The following is a 9748-nucleotide window of genomic DNA, read 5'->3' as shown; positions in this document are numbered from 1 at the left end:
CTGTTGACAATCACAGAGATAAAGACAATCACTGAAATTGTGTTGTTCTATCAGAACCAGCCCATTTTTATGGCATCAATATTTAAGCACTGAGTCCAAGACGGCAAGCAAATTTGAGGTGTTATCTGTCACTGTCATCTTTATCCAACTGCATCCTCTGACTCATCCCATGTCCCAGATTGGTGCATGAGAGGAGTAAACACTGTCAGGAAACACTGAGCATGTTTGAATACTTTCTTTTTAAGAGTAGTGCTATTGGCTGTAGGCCTTTTGATGGGAAAGTAGTAGGTTAAGGGCTAACAACGTTTTAAACTCACTTGATACCTAACAGTTTAGATTTCAATGTTTTAAAACACAAAATTAAAAACTATTTAAAAAGACCTGATATTCAGATCAAAACATTCACCCTTCTAATCAGTGCGAGAGAAAATCTGTAATTTCTAGCTACATGAAACTCTTGTTTCACTAATCCTAGAATATTAACGTTGTAGGGGTCCTTACAAATTGGCTAGTTTTTGTCTTTTCTCTGAAAATCAGGTGAAAGTTATGGATAGCTCCCCAGAAAAATGCGTACATACACATGTATGTATAATTTCCATTTCTTTTCAGGGGATTCAAGATCTGACCATTCATGGATTCAAAATTAAGAATTCCTCATTTCATCCTACAGCCTTACTCCACAGATGAAGAGAATGGGCCCACAGAAAATGAATGCTAGAGTATCTTTTTAAATAAAAATTGTTTATAGAAAAAGCATAGTTGGGTAGAAATTAAAACCTAAACTTAGATATTAGTGTGTTCAAAAACATCTTTAGTCCTCTCCTATGTCAAAACCAGTGTCTTATTTTTCCTGTTTATTAAACAAGACGAAGTTTACCTTTCTAGAATAATTGTAACAAAACTTACTTTTTTACTATCAAGGGTGACATCTTTTTTCCTTAAAAAGTGTTATATTAGTAAATAATTATCTCTTGGCCTTTCAAGACTTTGAAAAACATGAAACTTCCAATTATCCTTCTTCAGTTTATCCCTGTTGTCTTTCACTTAAATGGTCAAATGAAGAGAACAAATGAACACAAACATCGCTCATTCTCCAATAAAAGGCAGTTCTGCGTATTTTGTGCGGCTCATTTGCTTAATAAGCTGTTTTTATTAAAGTAGAAAAAACACCATTTTAGAAATAAGGGTCAGATAATTATTATAAAGCGATAATTAGTTTAACCATCACTTCAGTCGAGACACATTACCACCATCCCCTAAGCCCTTCATTGCCTCTCCCCCAAAGTAACCGCTTCTCACTTTGGTTTTACCTAAAAAAAGGACCGTATATTTTGTTTGACTTATTCACGTAAGAACCACCTAGACTGTGTTAGTCACAGCTTCTTTGATTGCTGTAGTCTACTGTATGACGATACCATTTATTCATTCAGTAATGGACCTTTGTGTTGTTTCCATCAACATTTTTACAAATCACACACAATCAGTGGCTGCCCTTTTTAAAAAAATGGGCTCCATTACCCAACGACCTCAGCTTTACACCTGTCCTCCTTTAGGCCAGCAGACCCAACGGACCGTATTGTCCTCCACGCTAAAGCCCCAGATAAATTAATTCAAATAAAGGATGGCCGCGGAGCCTGGCCCGGGTTCACGTTCCGCTCCCCTCGCCTCTACTCCCAGGCTGTTTCTTTCTTCCGGAAGCTTTCTTCTCCCGCCCACTTCCGCAACGCGGAGCCCGCCGGGCAACACGCCCGGTCTCAGCCAATGGTCTGCTTCCCAGGGAACGTTACCTCTGACCTCAGGGCTAATCAGAGACGCTAGAACGAACTCCTCGCGAGAAGTGAGGTTGAAGCTGCCTTCGCCATCTTGGAGATGGGAGTGGGGAGATGGCTGTGGTCCTCTTGCTACTGGAAATAACAAAACGGGCACATTAGTCACTTCCGAGTGAAGCTATCTTCACCTAACTGTTGGCCAAAGCTACAGAAGACGTGAGGGTGTCAAAGCCGACCGCAGCGACACTGATAGCAGCTTCACCTGCCAGCTGCGGCGGCAGAAGTGAAGCGACGGAGGACCGGAAGGATGGTGCAGTCCTGCTCCGCCTACGGCTGCAAGAACCGATACGATAAGGATAAGCCCGTTTCTTTCCACAAGTAAGTTACCCTTCGCGCCTCGCGGGACTGGCCCCAGCTCGGGCTGGGGGCGCGCGGCCGGTTAGGCTCGGGGGCGGAGCCAGGCGCGTGTCCGCGCGAGACCTAAGGAGAGGGGCGGAGGCGGGGGCGGGGCGGAGGCAGGGGCGGGGCGGGGCGGGGCGGGGCGCGGCCGGGCGTTCCTCTGGTGCTGTTCCGGGCGGGGAAGCGGGGGGCGTGCCCATCTGTGGTCCGATCCCGCGCCCGGTAGCCCCGGGCTGCGCGATCTCGGCGCGCGTCGCCGCGGGGACCGTTTCTCGAGTTTGAGGATCCCCTCCGGTGCGAGGTGTGCTCGCTGCCTGGGGGTGGCGAGTTTCGGGCCCGCCAGCAATTCCAAGAGAGTCCCTGCGGGTTGTGAGGTCTCCAGGCCGCGAGGCATCTGGATTTCCCTACCAGGTCATAGAGAAGCCAGGTGGTAATAACGCTCTAGAAATAAATTTGAAATAGAAACGGAGACCTTTAAAAAGAAGTCATTCTTTTCATCCTTGCTGTGGATATTATAGGCCAGCATCATTATGGATTGATTTTGGGCCAGGATTTCAGAGAGGATGTTTTTGACCCAGTTTCTAGGAATCAAGCATTAAAGGACCTCTTAGGTTTTAGAGACCGTGTCTGGTGCTGCTAAGATGAATAGTGTGTGTTTTCAGCACACTGTGATGATAGCATGGACACTAATAATACGGACCGTGATCAATGACCGTGCTGTAACAAAGGTCAGTGGGAGCTGTTACGGGTGCACAGAGGAAGCCCTTAGCTTTCAGGACGGTTTTACGCTGAAGGTGCTGGCAGTTGGACTCCTAAAGGGAAAATGTTTTCTTGAAAAGAAAACCGCAAATTGGAAATGACTTAATGATAAATACTTGCAAGATGTGACACGATGGCCTTTTCATTCAACCAAATGCTACGGTATTTACAAGTCTTATTATGTGTACGCCAAATTGTTTGCAAGACTTCTCTGCTGTAAAGGATGACAGCTAAGAAATTAGAACCAGTGGTGAATTACATGAATTGTTCTTAGCGAAATAGTTACAATAGCACAATTGTAAATATTCAGGTTTTTATTTGGTGGGAGTCATTTATGTTTAAAAGCAGATGTGAACGCATTTTGACATGTTTGGTATAATACGAGAGGCACGATACAGAAATAAGAGTGCCTAGAGCTTAGATCTTGAGGGTTGATGTTTTCCTCCCTTCTGAGGAGATACTAGAACATTTTACCACTTCTAGGATTCAGTTCATTATATCCTAATAATACCTCTTGAATTATTGGAATTTCTGAAAGCTGATGAATCGACCTTTCCTGTACTTTGAAAGTGTAGGAAATAGGTCAGGAGGTTGTAATACAATCACAGGCGTTCAGCTCCCCGCCTCCCTGTTTCTCATGATGTTTCAAAGAGAATCTAAAAATATGGAAAACCCTTCATTGATTGACACTGCAAACTAAAAGATGACATTCACTCATCAAAGTACTGAGTTTCTGCTGGCTGTTAAACAATTAATTCAACCAAAAGAAGGGCTAACCTTCTATATTTCATCCTTTAGCTAAAAGAACAGTGTTTGAGGAGTAGATGGGAAAGATTTTGACAAAACCTCACAAACAACCTGAGCACTTGTAGTCCTTGAGTCAGAAGGCCCTATATGCTGAATTTTACCAGTGATTGCTACCATACTTTGCACTGGTAGAGGCCGTTTCCAGCCAGAATCTTCTAGGAGTACTTCTTTCCCCAGTTTCTACAATGGTGGGAAGAGCTATGCCAGGCAAAGAAAAGGGACTTTCGTAAAGATTGGTTAGATCCTCATGATAATAACAGTAAGGTTCTAGCATACCTTACATGGGAAAAACTGGAACATAAATTGGAAACATTCTCTTTGGCTTCTTTCCAGTCCCCCAGCTTATTAAATCCTTGACCTGGAAAAATAAAATGACAATAAATTGAAACTCTTCCTACCTCCCTTTATCTGGCCTACTGGACATATTCCAGTAGATAAAAAGGTAAATCAAAATGAGTTTTTAAATTCTTGAATGATTTAAGTATATAATTTGATTATTCCTTTTTGTCAGACTGATTCTAAGAGAACTAGAAGCTTCTTATTCTCAGTATTTAGATAATAAACAGGCAATTTTGTTTTGCAGTACACAGAAAATTACTGGTAAAAAAAACACAAATTCACCCTATACTCTGTATTTCATTTGAAACTTTTAGTGTCTTCAATGTAAAAACTTAAACAATAATAAATGCAATAGATAAGGGAACTACACGATTTACCCATGTGTATTTAGAAGTTTGTGGAATACCGTGTTTCCCTGAAAATAAGACTGGGTTTTATATTAAGTTGTGCTCCGAAGGACACATTAGGGCTTATCTTCAGAGGATGTCATCTTGAAAAATCATGCTAGGGCTTACTTTCTGGTTAGGTCTTGTTTTCGGGGAAACACAATACCTGCATTTGTTATTGAAAGTTTTTGTACTATAATGAAGGGGGAAAAACAATATACTGTGTATGGGCCCTTCACCCCCAACCTTTCATCACCTACTTTTCCCACTGCATGGCTAACTTTTAATATGTATTTTTACATTATGTAAATTCTTAATCAGCCTGTCTTGTTTAGGTTGTATACATCATTATATCTGACATTTTAAAAACTACTGTCTGATCAAAAAGATTTCTATAAAAAATACTGCTTTTTAAAAAAAAAACAGTGGAGTGGCCAGTTAGTCCAGTTGGTTGGAGTGTGGTGCTAGTAACACCAGGGTTGCCGATTCGATGCCCACATGAGCCACTGTGAGCTTCGCCCTAAAATAAATAAATGAATCAATCAATCAAACAATCAAAAAATACAATGCTGGGAGGGGTGATTTATATCCCACATTAGTGGGTGGTCACTTTATTTATAGGATCTTTAAAACAAGTACAGTTTTAATGAACTTAGGTGAATAAGACACTATTAAAAACTGTCACACACAAAAAGCACAGAAGTAGTGTTTTAATCAAATACGCCTTAATGTGTTAACACCAATGTAAGATCTTTCCTAAGCAGGAAAGTTTGGATGTACCTTTTTTCTTTTCTTTTTTTTTTTTTTTTTTTTAATAAAGTCAGAGAACTGAATTATGTCATCTTCTTAGGTTTCCTCTTACTCGACCTAGCCTTTGTAAAAAATGGGAGGCAGCTGTCAGAAGAAAAAACTTTAAACCCACCAAATATAGCAGTATTTGTTCGGAACACTTTACTCCAGACTGCTTTAAGAGGGAGTGCAACAACAAGTTACTGAAAGAGAATGCTGTACCCACAATATTTCTTTGTACTGAACCACATGACAAGGTAATAAGTGTTTTAAAATATTGGGTTGGTTTCTGTTTATAAAATTAATGTGTTCATTGTGGAAAATTTGGGAAATTCAAAGGAGTGTTAAGAAAATAAGTGTTACCAGGAACCCATCACTTGTAAATAATCACTGTTAACAGTGATACACTTTTAAAAAATACAAAATACAATTTATTAAAGTTAAATATCCTCACATTAAGAAACTCAAGTGAACTTTGTAATTTACTTTAAGACCAGTGACAGTTTAGTTTCAAAGTATTTTTCTCCTCAGTTTTAAATGCTTAGTATTTAAGCAAATTTTGTTAATCATTCTGTCTCTTTCTTGCATCCCTTTCTACTTCAAATAGAAAAGTATAATTAAAACTTAAACTATTTTCTAATTTTGGAATGTTTCTTTACCTAGGATTCATTTTTTTAAAAAGTTTAATATTCTTAAATTCCACAGATGAATTTTAAACTGTTATTTCTGTTTACTAAATTCAAACATGCTCTGCATTGTTGTAGAAGGACGATCTTCTGGAGCCCCAAGAACAGCTTCCCCCACCTCCTTTGACACCTCCCATTTCCCAGGTTGATGCTGCTATTGGATTACTAATGCCTCCTCTTCAGACCCCTGATAATCTCTCTGTTTTCTGTGATCACAACTACACTGTGGAGGATACAATGCACCAGAGAAAAAGGATTCATCAGCTAGAACAACAAGTGGAAAAACTCAGAAAGAAGCTCAAGACTGCACAGCAACGATGCAGGAGACAAGAACGGCAGCTTGAAAAATTAAAGGAGGTTGTACACTTTCAGAAAGAGAAAGACGACATATCAGAGAGAGGTTATGTGATTCTACCAAATGACTACTTCGAAATAGTTGAAGTACCAGCATAAAGAGAAATTTGTATTGGTTTTTAATGGGGCAATACCACATACCTTCCTGTAGCCTATAAAGGAGTTTCATTTGAAAAAAATGAGACACTTAATTACTTGTATAAAAACAATTCAGAATATTTTTTTAAAAAAATAAATTAGTTATATACTGTAAAATTGTTAATTTTTTTGTTTGTAACTTCAGGGATTTTACATTTTAACAAAATATTTTAAAAGTTATAAATCAACCTCAGAGTTCCAGAGTAAGTTGGTTTCAAGATTGGGTTTTTTGGTTTTTTTTAATTTGAGTATTTACAGAAATAATGTAAAAATAAAAAGGAAAGAGAATGAACAGTACAGTAAGGATGATTTATGTTTAAATTTTAAAATTAATGCAGTTTATTGGAGAGTTTAGTTATAATTTGAATTAGAAGTGTGAGTTAGATTATGGAACACAACTCAGAATATGTATAATCATATTTACACATTCTTATTTGTAAAGTCAGATTCATTTATCTTTCTTAATCACTTGTCAAAGATAAATTGGCAAGTCAATACTTAAAGATTGGTTGTCTTCAGAGCAGAAAATGAAGAGTCATTCCATATCTAATTAATATGGTTAAATAACTTTATAAAGAATGGATTTTTTAAAAGTGGGCCCCCCTGCACGTCTGGCATTATACCATAATGTGGTAATCTTGAACTTCACTTACAATAATTTTGGTCAATGCTTCACATAAAAAATTATTCTTCTAATATAAATTAGAAATTATATCTCGTTTACTTAAATGAATAATTTGTATTCAAAACCAACCTAATATGTAATGTTTATTTTCCTGAATGCTGAGTTTTAAACACTGAGGTTTCTGTTCAAACTGTGAATTACATTCTGACTTTGATGTTTTACATATATTTAAAATGAAATATGTTCCGAGTAAACAAATACTGCCATAGGACTTACCAACTTAAATTTAGAATAACTGTTCCAACTATTATTATATTTCAAAGTACACTGAGGTAGTTGAAGAGTAAGAGACCTTTTAAGGCAGTATTAAAGATGTGAGACAGCGATGTTCAAAGCTGTCTTTTGTAGGCCGGGTTTTCCTTGTAATTCACTGCCTGGCTGCCAGTGAATAGTGCTTTGACTCATGGAGATTTGATTTTTGATGAATCAGTATTTCAAAAATAGAAAATTATGATTAGAAAATTACTTGAAGTTATGTAGTCTGATAACATTTAGAGCTAACTCTAATGAATCAGAAGACTTTTTCCAGTTATTCATGGATTTCATCACTGTTTTTGGAAGTTACAAAGTCCCCAAGTAGTTCTTACATTTAATCTCTAGCAATTCCTGGAGAGTATGTGGATAAATGTTTTGTCAAAATATGTTTTTGATCTAAATTGTCATCTACATAAAAAGAAAATCTGTATGTGTCTCCAGAACCAAGAATCCAACATTAAATTGTAAAAGTGGTAATCATAATTACTTAACATCTTTGCATTATGATTTAACCTGAAGCTGTTTTCTTTTCATAATAGACATAAATTCCTATTTGGAGAGAACTGAGCAAGCAACATGCATATCAACTGTTAGCATTTAAATAATTTATCATATTTGAACATAGGGAGTTTGAGGTACAGGTGCTTATTTCTGATTTTGACATGTAACATGTTGAATGTTTTTAAAATTCACTTTGTATATGGTTTATTGTTAATCATGCTGCCAAGAAAAGGAGAACATTTAGGCTGAAATAGGTCCTGTTCAAGCATAGTGAAACTCAGGCTGAAACAGGGACAAGATCCCAATCTGAAACAAATGGGGAGAAGATGCAGTATATTCTGACAGATGCCATTTATTTTAAGCATATAGTAACATACTAAAACTTCCACCTATGTGTGACATAATCTGGTAATAATGGTGAGAAGAAATAAATGTTTCTTAAAAGTGCTGGAAAACTTCAGGATCATAGAATTTTAGAATTAGAAGGGACTTTGAAATTATTGAACACTAGCTCAGGCTCCAAACCCTGAAGAAATTCCCTTGTAAAATATCCCTGACAAGTGGTCATCTGTTCTGTTTGCCATTTACATTTAAGCAACTATTCTGCTTAGATTCTTTAAAGTGGGTTTCTGGATTAGAATAGAATTAGTTGCCACTCTTTTTATACTTGTTTATAATGCAAATATAAACTTCACTTTGAACTGCTGCATAGTTTGAATTGTCAAATTCCAAATTAAAGAAGTTTTAAATTTTTGTAAAATAATTTGAATATTTACTAATTTTAGTGTATACCTGATATGATGTATGCTAAAAATATTTCTGTTACTGCAGTAAAGAAAAAGTGTTTAAAATTATTAGCAAACCTTTTTACTTGAAAATCCAAGTACATGAGGAGATTGTTTTCTTTTAACTATAATTTGTGTAATCCCTTTCTTGGAATTATAACACTAATGGTGAAGGCAAATGAGTTTCACTTGATAGGTTTTTTGGCTTAAGTTAATATTCTTTGATCATTAGTTATCAAAAAAATTATTCACACATGTACCTAACATCTATGGCTTTTATAAAGTCAGTAGTGAGATAATATATTTAGAAGACCATATGATCTGTAAAAAGAAAACTCCATTTGTGTTCCAGGATTTTTAAAAGCTAGCCATGAATAGTATTTAAAGGGGAAAAAAATGAACAAATTTGCCTGCTTGGTTCTTATTCTTTCTAATACTGGAAAGTGAATTGGATGATCAATGAGCGAAGCGCATTGCTTTTGTTTGATAGTAGCTAATGTTTCTGGGCGTTATAGTTTAATATAGTTGTGTATTAAAATACAATCCTTGATGTGAAAAACAAATAGCGCACACAGTGATGAACAGACAAGCAAACATGCGATTGTAATTATCATACTTAAAATAACAGAAAAGTTTGCTCAAAGTAATAGTCTCTTGCAATTCCATGTCTTGATATCTTTTTTACCTTGGATGTGGTTTTATTCTGAAATTTTTTTTCTGAATGATAAATATTTTTTAAACTAAAAATCTGTTGAGAATTTTTTATTTTCTAAATTCACAGTATTTTGGGTTTTGAGATTATGAAATTTTCATTTTTTAAATATCCTAAGGGATATGAATAAACTTTAGTTGTTTTAAACAATTTTTAGTGAGACAGACTCCAATATTAAAAATAAATGAGACCTGATGGCTCAGTTGGTTAGAGCACGAGCTCTGAACAACAGGGTTGCTGGTTGAATTCCCACATGGGCCAGTGAGTTGTGTCCTCCACTAGATTGAAGACAGTGAGCTGCCTTAGGGCTGGCTGGATCCAGGCTCAGTTGGTTAGAGCGCGAGCTCTCAACAACAAGGTTGCCAGTTCAATTCCCACATGGGA

At 36.8% G+C, this 9748-nt stretch overlaps 1 protein-coding gene across 1 annotated transcript; it reads left to right on the top strand.

Moving 5' to 3' along the window:
• Nucleotides 1-1830: 1830 nt before the first annotated feature.
• On the top strand, nucleotides 1831-9508 carry THAP1 (THAP domain containing 1). Its single transcript, XM_081045530.1, has 3 exons — nucleotides 1831-2147; nucleotides 5310-5505; nucleotides 6013-9508. The coding sequence occupies exons 1-3, from the start codon at nucleotides 2077-2079 to the stop codon at nucleotides 6385-6387; spliced, it is 642 nt and encodes a 213-aa protein (XP_080901656.1). The 5' UTR covers nucleotides 1831-2076; the 3' UTR covers nucleotides 6388-9508.
• Nucleotides 9509-9748: the final 240 nt, after the last annotated feature.

Source organism: Rhinolophus hipposideros, assembly GCF_964194185.1.
Source record: "Rhinolophus hipposideros genome assembly, chromosome: 4".
Taxonomy (NCBI): domain Eukaryota; kingdom Metazoa; phylum Chordata; class Mammalia; order Chiroptera; family Rhinolophidae; genus Rhinolophus; species Rhinolophus hipposideros.
The sequence above is the reverse complement of the archived record's forward strand: the minus strand, read 5'-3'. Positions and strand labels throughout refer to the sequence as shown.